The 18,474-nt window shown below is 37.5% G+C and overlaps 1 protein-coding gene across 6 annotated transcripts in view; it reads left to right on the top strand.

Moving 5' to 3' along the window:
* The window catches only part of Ca-alpha1T (Ca[2+]-channel protein alpha[[1]] subunit T), a 63,377-nt gene that overhangs the window by 20,564 nt on the left and 24,339 nt on the right, over positions 1 to 18,474 (top strand). For all 6 annotated transcript variants that reach the window (XM_069502504.1, XM_069502506.1, XM_069502502.1 and 3 more), the window contains exons 2-4: positions 6,140 to 6,249; positions 7,497 to 7,630; positions 8,640 to 8,737. In XM_069502504.1, the coding sequence (XP_069358605.1) occupies positions 6,157 to 6,249; positions 7,497 to 7,630; positions 8,640 to 8,737 (325 nt within the window). In that variant the 5' untranslated portion in view covers positions 6,140 to 6,156. The remainder of the gene's footprint in view (positions 1 to 6,139; positions 6,250 to 7,496; positions 7,631 to 8,639; positions 8,738 to 18,474) is intronic.

The following is an 18,474-nucleotide window of genomic DNA, read 5'->3' as shown; positions in this document are numbered from 1 at the left end:
CAAAGGCTACAGGAAAACCGAAGAGTTACCACGAGATTTTAAAAGTCTAAAGTCCGCGGAAGTAATCACTACCCCTATTATAAATGTGAAAGTGTGTTTGTTTGTTGGTTTGTTCTTCAATCACGTCGCAACGGAGCAACAGCTAGTCGCAAATAAAACCTTGTAGATACCTAATGGTGCTTTAACGGTGATGGAAAACATCGTGAGGAAACCTGCATGCCTGAAAGTTCTCCATAATGTTCTCAAAGGTGTGTGAAGTCTACCAATCCGCACATGGCCAGTGTGGTAGACTATGGCCAAAAACCCTTCTCACTCTGAGAGGAGACCCGCGCTCTGTGGTGGGTAGATGGGTTGATCATGATGATGATGAGATACCTAATAATCTAACAGCCTTTTGCAACTACATATGTTTGATAAAATCCTTCAAAACTCGATACTATCTGCTCCATAACATTATCATCAAATAATGATCAGCGTTCACAACACTTCACAACTAAAGTAGTTATCGTCGGTGGCTAATAGACGATACAACCCTCGAAGTTGCCAACATCGACAAGCTAATCCTCTGATCTACGGAAACTTAGCCAAACCTCACACAGATAAGAAACATTCGCAGATGAAGACAGATTAGCTGTTAGTTACCCACTTGGGTTATTATTTTAACGGATCTAAGGCACTCCATGAACTTTATGAGAGTAATATTAGAAAGTTTTTTCGGATAACAGAGCATAAACTATTCAAAGATAAAGATACTTATAACTTATTCATGGTTTTTTCCCATAGTCTCAATCAAGATTACAGGAAAACCTATAAGAAGTCTATGGTCTTACAGTAAAATGAATCTCTCAATATTGTGTCTACAATTTTTAAGTTTTAACTATCGTGAGTGATTCCAAATATACATAACTAGCTTATGCCCGCGTGGAGTACACACATTTCAAACCCCTATTAAACCACCTTAGGGGTTGAATTTTCAAAAATCCTTTCTTAGCGGATGCCTACGTAAGAAAGGATGACTTGCGGGAAGGCTTCTAACATAATACCATCAACGTAAAATAGGCATCACGCGAGACAATCAGGCAATTAGCTTACTAAATCCATTTTTACTGGGAACTGTCATCAACACATTTTCGATTGGTAGGTAGGTAACTACTTGCTTTTTCTTTTTTAATTAAAACAATTGCTAGGTACACGCAATTATGGACCAAGTCATTTTGTTCTTTAACAAGCTCACTCTATTGTCCGTGCTCTAGCCTGAACGTGCATTCATTACTGAATGTGGACTAATTAGGATTTCACGTTGCGAATTGTGTTACAATTTTCAATTAGCAACTCTGGTGGTGTTTTTAGTGTTTGATTAACATTTGATGTTTGCGGCATATCTTCTATACATCATCAACAAAAACCAATAGACGTCCACTGCTGGACATAGGTCTCTTGTAGGGACTTCCACACGCCACGGTCTTGCGCCGCCGGCATCCAGTGGCTAACTGCGACTCGTCTGATGTTCTATACATACGAAATGTCTAAACTGAGTGATCTATCGCACAGTCTAAACCGCTAGTGTTAGAAGCTTGCAATTTTTACAATATAGGTTCCTTTCATGACGTAATTAGTCAATCACTAAGGAGGGATTTTTGGAAATGTCATCCATCCATAAGGGGATTAAAATATAGGGGATGAAAGTTTGTATGAAAATCCGTCTTTTTAAAGTTAGGTACATAATTATTAGTATCCATTAAAAATTAGTATTTGAGGTTTCAGTTAAAAGTGAAGAAATTCGACCATTTTTGAAAATGTATCTCGAATGAAGCCGGGGTGGGTGAGCCAGTTTATATATAAACTGCCTGACTGACTGACATATTATAGAAACTTGAGATTTCGCATGTAGCTTTTCTCTACAACGTGGACTCTTAAAAGGCAAGAATTTATAGAAATATCAATGGGATTCTGAATAAAACCTAAATAACTCCACGTAAAATGGCGGAAAAAAGCTAGTACCTAATATTACCAAAATGGATATTCATTATAATATAATTATAGTTGTAGGTACGTAATAGGATTGTAGTTTATTGAATCGGAACAAAGTTTTTAATACAGAAATTATCAATGTCAACTATGATATCAACTAATAAACAATTTGAATTATCCGCTAAACAAAACTCAATTTAAACAGATAAAATGTTTGCATACAAAATGTTGGGTGGTAGGTACTATAAATTAAGCCCGGTACCTAGTAATTGCCTAATCCCTCATCAACTGCCCATTGTGGTTAATTGAAAATGTCATTTCTATTCGAAATTGCAAATTACTAGCTATGTCCGTTGATCATTTTGAACTGTTTTAAAGCTGTGACTCATTATTATCTATTAAAAAAAGCATGGCCAATATTATTTTTGCCTTAGTCTTTTTTAATGTCTTAGTTCATTCTTTCAATCCACTTTGGGCAACATTGTTTTGTGCCTTGTGTGTTTTTCAAACCATTTGTTTTCGTCATTCGTTAAAATGGTTTTCTTTGACATTCTGTTCTGTAACGCCATGTTTAACGGTGTTAAAATTTCCTGAAGCAACCATGCCTAAATCTGTATATGTATCTATTGCACTGTGATCTCTAATGATGATACGAGCAATTATTCACTACTACACCAGTATATCATAATAATTAATTAACAGACCACAACAACAACTCTAATTAGTTTGCTTACATAATTAAAACAATTGAGCTGCGCCTATCGAAGTAAGTAAGTAATCAAAATAAGTAATTAATATATTCTGTACTACCACTACTAATACCTTCTTCTCACACAATATATCTAATCTTACAGTAAGTAGATACATACAAAATCATCATCATCATGATCAACCCATCGCCGGCTCACTACAGAACACGGGTCTCCTCTTAGAGTCTATCAGAGAGTCAGAGAAGGATTTTAGCTATAGTCTACAACGCACATAACTCCGAAAAGTTAGAAGTGCGTGCCCGGGATCGAACCACCAACCTCCCTAAAAGAAGGCCGATGTTCTAACCACTAGGCTATTACCGCTTATCTTATAATCATCAATCAATCAATATATCAATACTTATAATAAAACTGTAACAGGTCAAATTCTGTACATTGAAGATATTTTGAAAATTTTTTTTCGAGGGCACTCTATAATCGATACTGAACCCAAAACTGTAATTTTTTTCATTTTTGTCTGTCTGTCTGTCTATCTGTCTGTCTGTCTGTCTGTCTGTCTGTCTGTCTGTCTGTATCACGGCCGCGCATCACGCTGAAACTACTGAATGGATTCCAATGAAACTTGGTACGATTTGAGGTCATACTATGAGGAAGAATATAGGATACTTTTTATCCCGAAATTCAGCATGGTTCCCGTAGGAGAGGGGATGAAAGTTAAAATGTATACTGAGTTGTAATTCATTAACGCGTAGTCCGATTTCATTCATTCTTTTTTTGTTAGAAAGGGGATATTTTAAAAATTGTTCCGTAAATATTTCAAGGTAATCGGTTTTCAACCGACTGTCAAAAAGGAGGTGGTTCTTTTTTCTACATCGATTTTTTCGAGGTTTCTGGACCGATTTGCAATATTTTTTTTTAAATCAACAAAAAAAGTTTTCGTGGTGGTCACATAAAAAATTCTGGATTCAACTCCTTAATCTTGATGCTGCAGGGTTACTGCCCGCCTGAGTTATCAAGATTCAGGAAGTGTTCATAGTGAATTCATATTTTAGGTACCAAGCAACGACTTTATTCTCAGACTTCAAGTCTCAACTCCTCAACCCTGATGATGTAGGGTACAGCACTCCTAAACTATAATGTTTCAGGAACTGCGGATGATGCAAAATTATTTTAGGTAACAAGCATAGGCTAGGTACATCATTGAACTTCGGATCCTAACTCCTCAATCCTGATGCTGCAAAGTACTGAAGTCCTAAATCGTGGGGATTTAAAAAAAAAATTAAAAATTTGAATCGACTGTTAGGCGGAACGAAGTTCGCAGGGTCAGCTATACTTAATAAGTAAGTTGTAACCTTTTCCCCTTTCACCTTCAAACACCTTAAAAAGCTTGTTTCAAAAGTAGGGTAAGCAATGAATAAGCCACCACCAGGTCAGATTGCAGTGAAGGGCTAACTTGTATCTGGATTTAAAAAAAAAAGGTTTTCAGATCGCTTTTGACCGTTGGGCAAATATACCTATGTCGGGCAAAAGTACGTTTTTTTAGGGTTTCGTACCTCGGAAAAACGGAACCCTTATAGGATCACTTTCTTGTCTGTCTGTCTGTCGGTCTGTCAAGAAACCTACAGGGTACTTCCCGTTGACCTATAGAATCATGAAATTTGGCAGGTAGGTGGGTCTTGTAGCAGGCATTCGGGAAAAAATCTGAAAAACGTGAAATTGTGGTTACATCACACAAAAAAATTAAATTGTGGTCATGAACTAATAATTAGTATTTTCAATTTTCGAAGTCAGATAATTATATCAAATGGGGATCAAATGAAAGGCCTTCACCTGTGCATTCTGAAACAGATTTTTATTTATTTTTATGCATCATAGTTTTTGAATTATCGTGCAAAATATCGAAAAAATATGACTGTAGTACGGAACCCTCGTTGTGCGAGCCTGACTCGCACTTGGCCGGTTTTTTTAATAAAACATGCACAAAATCTGTTAAATTAAGTATGGCGATATGTCGAATTGAAATTACAATAGAGTTATGAAAAGCCGTTAATCAATAACCAATAATCCGTTGGGATTAATTGAAAACCAATTCTCTCTACAATTTTAATTACTACGTTCATAATTAAATCACTTAGCAGCGTACATCGAAAACAGACATGTTCAGGCCGATTAGCCGAATGTCCGTACTGTCCGTTTTCAGGTTTTCTGAAAGTAAAAATTTAGTTAATATGGTTTTCTACTAATAAAAGCCCATTTTGTACAAAACTGATAATAAAATATAGGAATATAACCAGTCAAGTGTGAGTCGGACTTACGGATCGAACTACGAAGGGTTGCATGCCATTCGATACAATGTACTTTTTATTTTATGAAAATTTCAACTCTCTACCTAGTAAGTACAGTTCATGAGAAAAATTGGAGCTTTCTACAATAGTAGATACATTACTACACGAGGCTGGGAACTAAGCGTTTTCTGGTCTAGTGTGAGATAGACGGCCGAGCCTTGGCGAGGACGTCTATATAACACGAGGCAAGAAAGGCACTCCCGGTCGAGGCATGGATTAGAAAAAATAAAAACTTCACTGTAAACAAATTTGGAAAAAGGTTCCAAAATTATTTAACCAGAAATCAAACGTGGGAACCGGAATTTGTAAAGTATAATACGAGTAACAATGAATACATAATATATCTACCATAGTTTCTGTGATAAAAGATTATTCTTGCGAAGAAATAACTAGTTGGCATAAAGTTGTGCACGCATTATGGTTTATGTTGATTTTGTTTTTCTCTTTGAATTGTTAGTTTCTGTTATATTCTTCATTCTAATATTTTCTTTGAAGAAATATATATGTTTTGTTCCGTTGTTTTGTTTTTAGGTAAAGTTTTATACCAGTTTATTTCACGGTCAGAACAATCTTTCTCTTTCCAATCGTTCACTCATGAACATTGATTTGTGTAGTAGTACTTGCAAATTCCACCAATTTTGATTTAAAAAAATCCACTAGTACCCGAGCTTGACCCACATTTACCCAGTCAGCAACCCAAGCACAATTAGTGTAACATAAATCTCTCTCAGGGATTTTGTATCGATAAAACGGAGCAAAAGCCGCAAAAAATCATTATCAAAGTAATTATTGTGCTGGAGCTGCAGGGACAAGGAAAAGCTGGTTCATTTCTTATGACGCCCCGCAATTTCACCCGCGTGGATATAAATTAGTTTTTTAAAAATCCGATGAGAACTCTGATTTTGCGGGATATAAAGTAGTCTATATCCGTCTTCAGGATGCAAATTATCTCTATTCTCTGTACCAAACTTCAAAATCGGTTAAACGGATGGGCCGTGACAAATTAACAGACAGATAGACGTAATTTTGCATTTATAATATTTGTATTAACCGATTAATGTACAATGTTTTCGTAGAAGTGTAATTTTTGATTTCCTTAACCAAAACATACATGGTTCGAGAGGATATCAATGCTGGTGATCCTGCTGAACTGCGTGACGCTCGGCATGTACCAGCCCTGCGTTGACGATCAGTGCATTACCAACAGGTGCAAGATATTACAGGTAACATTATATTGGGTTATTTAACAAAACACACATGGTTCGAGAGGGTATCAATGCTGGTGATCCTGCTGAACTGCGTGACGCTCGCCATCCACGCTGCGTTGACGAGACGGTTGCTGTACGCCAGAACAACACAGTGGGACATTGAGGCATGCGAATTGCCACGAGTTTGCGTGCTACGAGATGGCGATCAGGGTGGGAATGCCCCGCACACCTGCACCGCCCCGCGCTAACCCAGTGCGGGCGAGCGCGGCTGACGTGAAGATCGCACATCTTCCCGCACCGCGGCGATCCCTCGCGTCTTTATCCCGATTACCATCTCGACATGTCGCGTACTATACTCTAAAGGCATGTTAGATGTTCAATATAATATACATATAACATGCCAATTTTAATTTTCAGTGAGTCCTAGCTAATTAATTTACCAGAAAGCGATAGGCATCACGAGTTTTAATCCAAACTTATCGCCTTTTCCGTGTTTGTTAAATTGTGTTTCCACATTATTAATTTAATTTAATTATTACTATAACGTTACAAAATCGTAGCATAGTCACGAAAGTTTCCGTGATATTAGGCAATAGCCAAAAAAACGCTACGTTTGTGTAACAAACCTTACCCCATAATCAAAGTTTAATTGATTCCTACTCCATTGAAATAAACTTTTACGATTGTCAAACTATTTAGCGTACTGGTACGTGTTGCCATATAGAAAACGATGAGGATAGAGGTTTAGAAATTATCATATTCAAGGAAACAACCTTAATTATTTATTTATTATTCGTAAAAATAGGCAAAAACAAAATCACATTGCACCTAGATTAACTTGTGTCAGCGGATTATAGCAAGCTAGCTTATACTCGTGACTTCGTCCGCGTGGACCTCACAAATTTCTAACCCCTATTTTACTACTCGTACCTTAGGGGTAGAACTTTCAAAAACCCTTTATTAGCGGATGTCTTTGTCATAATAGATAGCTATCTGCATGTCAAATTTTATTCCGATCCGTCCAGTGGTTTGAGCTGTGCGATGATAGATCAGTCAGCCAGCCACTCAGTCAATCAGTCAGTCAGTCAGTCAGCTTTTCCTTTCCTTTTTTTATAGATTGAGCTTATGATTCCTTGGATATCATGGACTTCCGCAAAGTAGCACCTGCTTCTATACAAAATTACCATACCCTATTTAATTTAGCTATTTTATAACATTTTGTATTGATATTTTAATGTTATTTATAGTTTTTCATGTTTTAGGTATTCGACGACATAATATTCGCGTTTTTCACCCTGGAGATGACGATCAAAATGGTCGCCATGGGGATTTACGGCCACGGAACCTATCTCGCAGACTCGTGGAACAGACTGGATTTCTTTATTGTTATGGCTGGGTAAGTAGCTCTACTACGTAATCCTCATTGCTGGGGGCAGTGACACCCATGATCTATATATATAAAAGGAAAAGGTGACTGACTGACTGACTGACCTCTCAACGCACAGCTCAAACTACTGGACGGATCGGACTGAAATTTGGCATGCAGATATTATGACGTAGGCATCCGCTAAGAAAGGATTTCCGAAAATTCAACCTTTGGGGGAATAATATAGGGGTTTGAAATTTGTGTAGTCCACGCGGACGAAGTCGCGAGCATAAGCTAGTTAATCACAAAAATGTTATGTCATAATAACGCGGATGGCTCCCAAATCTATCTGCATACTACTATTCTAAGCGAGGGATTCTTATAGGCCGTGTCCACTAGCAATAAAATTTACAAGAGTCAAATTGCTAAAGTTAGGTAGGTACTTTTCAGTGGAAAACCCATGGAAAACTTACAGAAATAAACTTGCTGCTTTTTGTTACAAATTGCAAGGCAAATATCAGAACTGACTTCTATTTTACTCTTAGATCTTATAACTATTGTGGTATACCTACCTAAGTAAGGTAAAAGTAACAGTGGATTCCTAGTGATTAAGACGTTGCTTGACTTCCTATTCGGGGGTCGGGGATTCTATCCTGGGCAAGCACCTCTGACTTTTCGGTGTAACGTTCGTTTTTATCAATAAAATATCATTTGCTTTAACGATGAAAGAAAATATCGTGAGGAAACCTGCATCCCTGAGAATTCTCCATAATATCCTCAAAGGTACGCGAAGATTGGAATCCGCACTTGGCCAGCGTGGTGAACCCTTGGCCAAACTCTTCTCACTCTGATATGAGACCCGTGCTTAGAAGTGAGCTGACAATGGGCTGATGATGATAAGCAAGTTGAATAATATTATATTTTTCTTTTTGAGGCGACCAATTTAGGGTCACCAAGATGTATCGATTTTCAATTTGTATGACTCCTATCGTAAACCGACAGATTTATGTACCGTCATTAAACCTCATAAAATTTTCAGGGCACTAGAATACGCTTTGAACGTGGAAAATATAAATTTATCGGCGATAAGAACGATCCGAGTACTCAGACCCTTGCGGGCCATCAACAGGATACCTAGTAAGTATTACTTATATCCTTTAACCTTTAAGGCTTATCCAGAATCATGGGATGTGTAATGTAATGGAATGCGAATGTCCTTTCTTCGCTTAAGGTGCGTACAGACACACGAGCGCTGCGCGTTTTGAGCTGCTTATTCTGAATCACTCATTGTGAGCATGTCAAATCAGACTGAGTGGCCTTAGACCAGAAACCAATACCGCCACGTCACAGCGAAGCTCGATTGATCAGATGTTACAGCGTCGCTCCGCCAAGCGCGGGACGAGCGAGACGTACAACTCGATCCACGAACACACCTGTGAGTTGTGCGGTTTATAGGTGTCGATCTTCCTAAAACCAATATTCGACAGATCAGCGCGAGCGCGGCATGAACTTTAGATACGCTACGCCATAATATTCTGTTCGTAGTTATCTGTGGCGTTTGTTTCATTTTCGTTTTACACATTACACGCGCCTGTGCCTGCCTTTACTGAGATGTTTTGTTCCAAGCTTGCCTTTATAATTTTGTAACAATACTTTTATATTAAAAAAAAAAAGAAGGTTCACCATATTTTTACCGAGCACCTATTCTATCTCTCTCTCTAAGGTCGTTCCTTTATTGCTGAAGATCATGGTCCTGGCAAACTGCCCTCGAATTATTTGTTTCCACCGGCTTCTGTTGGTGGCCATTTTCACAATGTGATAAAATCCACACCTGCTGGACTCCTTTAGCTGGTCGGACCACCTGGTTGGTGAGCGGACACCCACTCTTTTGTTGCCTCAGTGTTGCCCGTCACTATTAGCTTTTCTAAGATTTACGGATTCCGTGGACTGCCAAGCACACAAACGTGTCTATCCTTTCGCAACTCGAAATCACTGCTCGACTCTCCTCCATATGGTACCAACGATTGCTCTCATATTTCGGCCACATCATACGGCGGAGGGACAACCTATCCTATATACCTCTATAAAACCAAGCATATTTTAGTTTCAAGCCAATCAAGATTCTTCACGAAGAGAAGTTATGTCACAAAGCTGGACAGATGTAGCTATGTCGAGATCGAGCGATAGAGACCTGTAATTGGTCAAAGCCTCAGTGGAGATACTCGTATGTAGAGCCCTCCACATTGTTGCGCTGGGTCATCGAACAAGAACTCTTGACTAATAAGAACGTATTCTAGATGGGTTCGAATTTTGACCCTGGCGCAGTGGTGAGCGGTCTTTTAAATGAGAGGTGCCGGGTTCAATTCCCGGTAGAGGCCAATTTGGGAATTTAGAATTTCTAAATTTGTATCGAGCCAAATTGTGCCAAACGTGTTTTGGCTGTCGTAATTCAAAGAATATCTTTAATTTTTATAATATTAAAAAATAAATAAACAAATTTCTAGTTTTTGAGGCCAAAACTTGATTCTTTGATCATCCGAAATGTGTCTCACGGCTCACCGCTTTTGGGACGCATATCGCCTTAAACTGCCCGAGATAAACTAATAATTAACATCTAAAACCGAGACAATCCCGATGAAACCGAAATACTATGGTTGACCGTTTTATAGATAATTTGGCTTAGCGTAATGGCTTGTGAAAGTACGTATGTATTGGTTGCTAGAAAACATCTTTTAGTACAGCCTTAGTACAGCTTTTGTGTAGAATATAAAATAAATACTAGAGCGTGCCTTAATAAATCTTTACAATGCCTTTACTTAGAAGAAGCACGTTTACACACACGTTGTCACACCTTCTAACAAAGAAACAATGCTTGTCTTTTAAATTGACGTCGCAGTCTAGGGGTTGAAGATTTTATAATAGTCTCGCGTGATGTACCTACCTAATAAAGACTGCTATTTACACGAAGTGTATGGTAAAAGACATGGGTGGGGCTTTCAAGCTTTTGTTTCTAATATGATCAAAAGCTCAGTGTGAAGCAACGCGAAGAAGATAGGCATAAATTGAGAAAAGGTATACTAATATACTAAGTATTAATATTAAAAGTGTTATCAAAACAATAGCTGCAATGCGTATCCAGCAGTTTTTTTAGTTCATTTTATGATAGCAACTGACAACTCTTACTTAGCTGCAAAAAAACTAAGTTTTTAGCCCTTTTGCAGAGTGGGTGGGTCTTTTTCAAACTAAGTACAAACTTTATTTACTCTCCATTTCAAACTCGCCATTTGAGTCTTTTTCGTGTTTTGTTTTCGTTATACTCATTTTACCGTAGGTCAAACTAAATAAACCTGTGCTTAAGTTATTATAAAAAAATACACTCTGTAGGTATGTGTTGCGCCTAAGATACGTTTGCATGCCAATGTCAAAGCTCGCCTTTTTTACCAAAAATAAAACAAACAGACGTGTTTTTTCCATCACATTTTCTTTACAAAAGTACAATACTGCGAAGATTTCGCCCCAGGCTACAAAGGATATCCGCCGCCCATCGCAGATTCAGTCACATTATCCAATAACAAAAGCCATTATCGGCCGTTCCACGGTCGGACGGGCGCACAACCGCAGCAAACATAGTTATCGTCACCCAACGTCCAATTTCAGCTTTAAAGAAAATCCCAGCCGAGGCACTTACAAAAATTAGTCCTGAGGCCTTAGTATAAAATTTTACAGCTCACCAAGCAACGTTGATAACATTCGATAATCGAAACACTTTTGCGTAAAAGTAAAATGGACTTTAACTGATTTGTTTGATGCTCAAGTTTGTTTATTATATTTATATCGCAGCGCTCCAAGCGCCAACGTTGTGAAATTATAATCTGTGGTTTTGATGTTTTGACTGTCTATAACTATGACTTTGATAAATCAAGGATCTTTAAGTCCATTTTCATCATCATCATCCCATTGTCGGTCCACTGCTGAGCACGGGTCTCCTCTCCATAAGAAGGAATCAGGCCACAGTCAGTCATGCTGGCGCAGTGTGGATTGGCAGACTTCACACACATTTTGAGAACATTATGGGGAACTCTCAGGCATGCAAGTTTCCTCACGATGTTTTCCTTCACCGATAAAGCAAGTGACATTTTTAATTGTTTAGAAACGCACATAACTCTTAAAATTTAGAGGTGCGTACCCGGACCTCCCAATTTGGAACTTAATTGCTTTGTTTTAATGCTCAAGTTTGTCCCTATATATATATACAGCCAGCGTCTCAAGTGGAAACGTTGCGAAATTAAAATGTGTGGTACGCTTTTCACTTTAATTCATGGATCTTTAAGTCCATTTTACTTTAACGTCTATTTCGACTCTCGAATTCTATCAACGTTGGTGAGATGTAAAACTCATACTTAGCACATTGAACAAAACTTGAGAGCGTTGGAGGCCGATCGATGAGCAACAAGTGAGCCTCCACACGGAATAATGGATGGTGGGTCTCACTCTATAGGCAAATTTACATTTTACCTCCGTTACAAAGACGGGATAGAAACACCAGGCTCCACCAAATATGAGACCTAAGTCTTAACTACTAGGGTGTCACAGCGCTAGACCATTTTGTATGAGGTTACTTTGTTTCAACTCTCGAATTCTATCAACGTCGGTGAGATGTAAAATCTCATGCTAAGCACACTGAACAAAAATTGAGAGCGTGGGAGCCGGGAGGCCGATCGATGAGCAACAAGTGAACCTCCACACGGAATAATGGATGATGAAGCCCGCTCTATAGGCAAATTTACATTTTACCTCGAGCACAAAGACGGCCATATTTTTCTTCGGTTTAAATTCTGTTAGTTGCGGCATTCGATTACCATATTTCGTCACGTCCAATACGTACGTTTATTATTGGAATATTAGATCCTAATAATCATATTATCCGTTATCTATCGCTGTACGGTACGTTTGCGGTTTGATGGATTTCTTTTTTTATTGAATACAAAACAATGTTTTGTTGAAATACCTGTTGCACAAAGGTTATAAGGATCTACAGGCTAGATAATATCATAGAATAGAAACAAACCTTTTGAATCTTCAAACGGATCTACCACTGTGCACTGGTTCCGAATGTCTTAGTATTTAGATATATATTTTAAATATTATCATAGATATCTTTTGTATAATTTTAAGATACGATTTAAATATCAATGAATATAAATAAAAGCTCAGTATCTTCATTGTTCACTAGAGATGGATGTTTCTCTTGATTGCGAACTTCGTTTCAAGCAAACAAAAGCTGTGTTTAATTTGTTTTTAAATATTTGTACAATTACATGAACTAGGTCGAGATGAGCGGGAAAAACAGCCCTCCTTGTTTAAATAAAAGTTTATTTAAATAATTTCTCTAAATTCTTAAGCTTATTTCCTGGTTTAATGGCATAATTATTTTAATGTAGATAACGGGTACATACCACGATTAATTTGATGTTTTTATTTGTCGATATTTAAACTCAATCGCACATAATTAATCGTGGTATGTACCCGTTATCTACATTAAAATAAGGCCCTTCTTGTATAAATTTAAAAAATCCCGCCATCTATCTTTGATCATCAACGGTTATTTAATCGCAAAGTTGACTAGGGAAAAACCCCGACCATCCAATAGAACAAAAGAGATAAAAATAAATGTATGAGTGTAAAGTAATTTTCTCTTTCTACCTTCGCTACAAATATTACAATAATATTATGAACTCAGTTCACATTAGCGCAAAGGTTAGATTCAAAAGTTGTAGTGACATCTAAAATTTCTCTAAATTCTTAAGCTTATTTCCTGGTTTAATGGCATAATTATTTTAATGTAGATAACGGGTACATACCACGATTAATTTGATGTTTTTATTTGTCGATATTTCAACTCAATCGCACATAATTAATCGTGGTATGTACCCGTTATCTACATTAAAATAAGGCCCTTCTTGTATAAATTTAAAAAATCCCGCCATCTATCTTTGATCATCAACGGTTATTTAATCGCAAAGTTGACTAGGGAAAAACCCCAACCATCCATTAGAACAAAAGAGATAAAAATAAATGTATGAGTGTAAAGTAAAGTTTCTCTTTCTACCTTCGCTACAAATATTACAATAATATTATGAACTCAGTTCACATTAGCGCAAAGGTTAGATTCAAAAGTTGTAGTGACATCTAAAATTGGGTTGAGTTCAGCAGTTCCCAGCAGCCCTAGTCATCAAACCAATAATTTCCCACGGGATTGACTCATCTGTCAGTTTTGACCTTTGATATACGACAGTGTTTACAAGTTGTAGTCACCCGTCAGGCAATGCCAATAATACCTATTACATTAATGTTTACAATAGGCGTTAGCACAGGTGACAGCAGGCTGGGAAATTCTCACGTCTTGCATTTACAAGTGAGTGCATGTCCCACTTTGACACTTGGGTGGAGAGGTAATGTAGCCCTCTCACACTATGCCAGTATTATCTTGGAACTTGGTCATGCTGGGTACAGTGAACAGTTGTGCTTTTACTCCATAATATATGTGCGTAATAGCATAGCACTGGACCTGTATGTAAAAGAAACAGATTTATGTTTAATGGGGGGGGGGGGCAGTAATATGATATCTCTTTGGTTAGAGACTGCATAGGACTAACAATGAAATTGTTTAAATTAACTCATATTTTGGTACAATATTATGTATAAATCAAACAAGAGAGCACGCTAACGCACAGAATATATACTGCTGAAGTTTCACTCGACCCAATCTGGGGCTCGCTAACAATAGGGTTGCACGAGCCAACCACAAATTAGATCAGGCCCCCTACTTGGTTAGTCATAAGTGGCATTTATTTGTTCTAATAAAATTGTTTGTATTGTAAACAATTTTATTAGAACTACTCTAACTCAAACAAGAGATGACCGCTAAAGTTTCATTCGTGTCATTTTGGACTCGCTAACAAATTTTGCGTAGCACGAGCCAGCTGCAAATTAGATCGAGCAACCAACATACGTCACACTTATTTTTGTGTAAAATAAAAAGCAGTGATATTGTGTAAATTTCCATATTTAAGAGACGTGTATTCGTCTAACTCAAACAAGACATGAATGCTAAAGTTTCACCCGACTCCATCTGGGCTTTGCTAACTATAGGGCAGCACGAGCCAGCCGCAAATTGAATTGGGCCCCTACCTCGATTAGATATACGTCACATTTATTTTGTTCTTACGTTGATTAATTCTCTAGCTTACTGTTTCAATAATTTAGGTTATTGCATTTCATTTAAATTAAGACAAATAAAATTACTAATTAACAATTTATGTCAAAGAAATACTTAATTTTCTTTCCCACAACAATTCAAAGATATGTATTGTACAAAAGAACAAGCATAAATTACCACAATTAACAAGACGTGTACTCCTCTAACACAAACAAGACATGTACGCTAAAGTTTCACTCGACCCCATCTGGGGCTTGCTAACAATAGGGCAGCACGAGCCAGCCGCAAATTAAATTGTGCCCCCAACTTGGTTAGACATACGTTGCACTTATTTGTTCTAACGTTGATTAATTCTCTAGTTCACTGCTTCAGATTTGAGTTCTAGCCATGCATTCCATTTATATTCTATTCAAGACGTAAAAAATAATGAGATTTGGAAATAATTTTACTATTACATCTGTTATAATATGTATTTAGTTTTGTTATGCTATCATTTCTCAAAAAAAAAATATGTAAACGAACTGATAACCGAAATTTATGAATTAATACCTTCATGTTTTTAATAATCAATAATTAGGTTATTCAAAGGAACAAGTAAGTTTTACTTGAAAAAGGGATGTTCGTGAAAGTTCCATGTAGCCCCATCGGGATTGCAAACAACAGCTCGTATCAAGTTACCAACCGACTGCAAATTAAATACCATGCTGGTTTGACATTTATCACATTGTTCTTGTCCGTTCTGAAATTCTAATCTTTCGTAGAAGAAATGTTTCGTACACAGTTTCGTTTACAGTTTAAATATTTCAGTACAACTTAAACAAAAAGTTTACAACAAACCCATATAGGGCGCAAAGTGGGCGCAAACAACAAGGCAACAAATGGAGTCAACCACAATATAAATCCCGAGTTAGGTATACCTACTCGTTGGCACGTTAGGTATTAATTTGTTAGAACATTAAATGTTAAATTGTCGTTTAAGTAATCAACACGTTGTTGTACCATGTAACTAATACAGTTTAGTTTATTTTGAATTAACGTAATCTAAAAGGTAGCTTGCTTTAAAAGTCCCAATTAACGGATGATTTATGCCAACACGTTGTGAACATTTCATATGAAGCTGTTTATGCTTCACCGTGCTTTTATATGAAGCATAATTTTATATGACACAGTTTATGCTTTTATGCACAATGTTCGTGATGTTTTAAATCCGTGCTCGTCCACGCCTCGTACGTGACACGGCCCGCACAGGCCACGTGTTGGCAAAAATCATCCCTTAACCAGTAAAGTAAAAAACACTATTTAATGGTCTAATTAACGGACCAGTCTTTGAATCATTTCCAAATTGGATTTCTTTAATTTGGGTCACATAAAAACTTTTGTCGATTGTACTGGACAAACAATAATCGAGAGAAAGAACTTAAAGAAGTTTGCCAAAAGTGTAGAAAACAACAACACAAAGGCTGGGGCTTGAACTATTCAAAGGCTAAAGGAATCAAATTATATAAATCACGCTACCCGGCCGCTCTTTCGCTTGTTAGGTTCCGACAATAGTACGCTCACTGTACGCTTACCTCCTCCTCCACCTCACCAAACGTTGCTAGAATTATTCGAGAGTCGAAACACAATAATGTCAAAGTAAAATGGACCTAAAGAGCCTCAAACAAAAACTCAATGCTACTGATTTTAATTTCGCAGCGCTTGGAGCGCTGGCTGTAGATGTGTAGACAAACTTGAGCTTTAAATCAAGCTAGTTAAGATTCAGTTTACTATAACGCGGAAATGTTTCGACAGTCGAGACTATGAACGTTGGTGAGACATAAAATCTCGTACTAAGTGTACTGAACAAACAGATCGTGCGACGACAGTATATCCGATGTCCTAGAAGTTTTGTTTCACGCCAAAGTTGGCGAATTTTGGTTCTAAACTGTCACCACATAGGAAGAAATTCCAGTTACGAGGCTGTGATTTGTGCGTCAACCTAGAACTCGAATATACCCATGCGAAAATCACGTTGATCGAAATTCAGACGTGGAGAGCAACATTAGCTACTTTTTAATTTTTATGTTTTATGTTTCCGTGTGTTTTATTAGTTAGGTTTAGTTATCATTAGTTTATGATTCCGTGGCGTCACCCGGTTCAGGGTACCAGCTGAAAATCAGCGCTGTATGTTTTTGTGCAACAAGGCATACAGCATAATGCTGAGCTGGGACCCTTTTTTCGGGTTGTGCCACACAATATGACAGTTTGTTCCGGCGCTTCTTTTGCTTGTTCTCAGGTGGAAGAAGCGCCGGAATAACCAGCTCTTAGCTTTAAGTTGTGATGTGTGGCACAATTTTGTATAAATAAACGTCATTTCTTTCTTTCTTCTTCTTTCTTTCTAATTTGAGAAATCATAGACTTTTCACGGGATTTGTAAAACTCTAAATCCACGCAAATGAACTTGCGGCCATTAGCTAATCTTAATGTATAAAAGGTACCTAAAGGTGACTGATTGACTGACTGATCTATAATATCAACGCATAGCTCAAACTACTGGATGGATCGGGCAGTTTGGCATGCAGATAGCTCTTTTGACGTAAGATAGGTTTTTTTTTAAATTTTACTCCTAAGGGAGTAAAATAGAGAGTTGAGTCCACGTGGACAAAGTCGCGAGCATAAGTTAGTTACTAATATTCCGCTTTTCCCTCCAATTAAGCCGCTTTAACTAGCTGATGCCCGTGACTTGGTCCACGTGGAATTAGGTTTTTAAAAAGGCCATGGGAACTCTTTGACTTTCCGGGATAAAAAGTAGCCTACGTCACTCTCCAGGTCTTTATCTATACCCATGCAAAAAATCACGTCAATTCGTTGCACCGTGATTGAAGGACAAACCAACTAACAAACAAACTTTCGCATTTATAATAAGAGTACAGATTTCTTAAGTTTTATCGTAATATTTTCACTTTAAAAAAATCTTCAGGAGTAAGCTACATCCCCGGGGTTAAACTTTTTGGATTTGAGTTGACCGTGGAGATATTGTGGTAAGGTCATCTGTCTGTAGGACTTTTAAGGCCCCCACAAAGGCCCTCACTAAAGTTCAACAAAACCTCACGCAAACAACGAGAACGTCCGACCTGACCCATTCACAAATTAAATCTTGCCCCGCGTTGGTTGGACACACGTCGGCTGTAGTTTCTACAAACACTGATTTATTTCGTAATTTAGCTAGATACCTTGTTTGCGATGGGTCCCTTTTTGTGCTATACCTATTTCTATGAATAGTGGAGTAGCAGAAGTGTAATTAACCGCAGTGTAACGTAGGTTAGGATGTTTTTGCTGTTTATAATAAGGTTGATAATATAACTATATTTTAATGTATGTCGGTAAGTCTTAGAGGTATGTATAACGTTTTTCATAAGCTGTATAAAGAACAATGAAATTACCTAGTCAGTAAATTATAGACTGCGTTTTAGATAGACGATAAAGCATGGATGTAGGAAATAATAATTATTCTACTTAGTATCTTATATATTATACCAATGTACTCTGTGCTTAGTACTTCCAAAGTCTTGCGATAAAGCAAAGTAGAGATATGAACTGTCACATAAAATCCAAAAATGAGATGTCACGTAGATTTTTCTGCGATTTATCAAAAAGCGTAAAATCAAGTCGTGCT

This window comes from Maniola hyperantus, chromosome 13 (assembly GCF_902806685.2).
Source record: "Maniola hyperantus chromosome 13, iAphHyp1.2, whole genome shotgun sequence".
Lineage (NCBI taxonomy): Eukaryota > Metazoa > Arthropoda > Insecta > Lepidoptera > Nymphalidae > Maniola > Maniola hyperantus.
The sequence above is the reverse complement of the archived record's forward strand: the minus strand, read 5'-3'. Positions and strand labels throughout refer to the sequence as shown.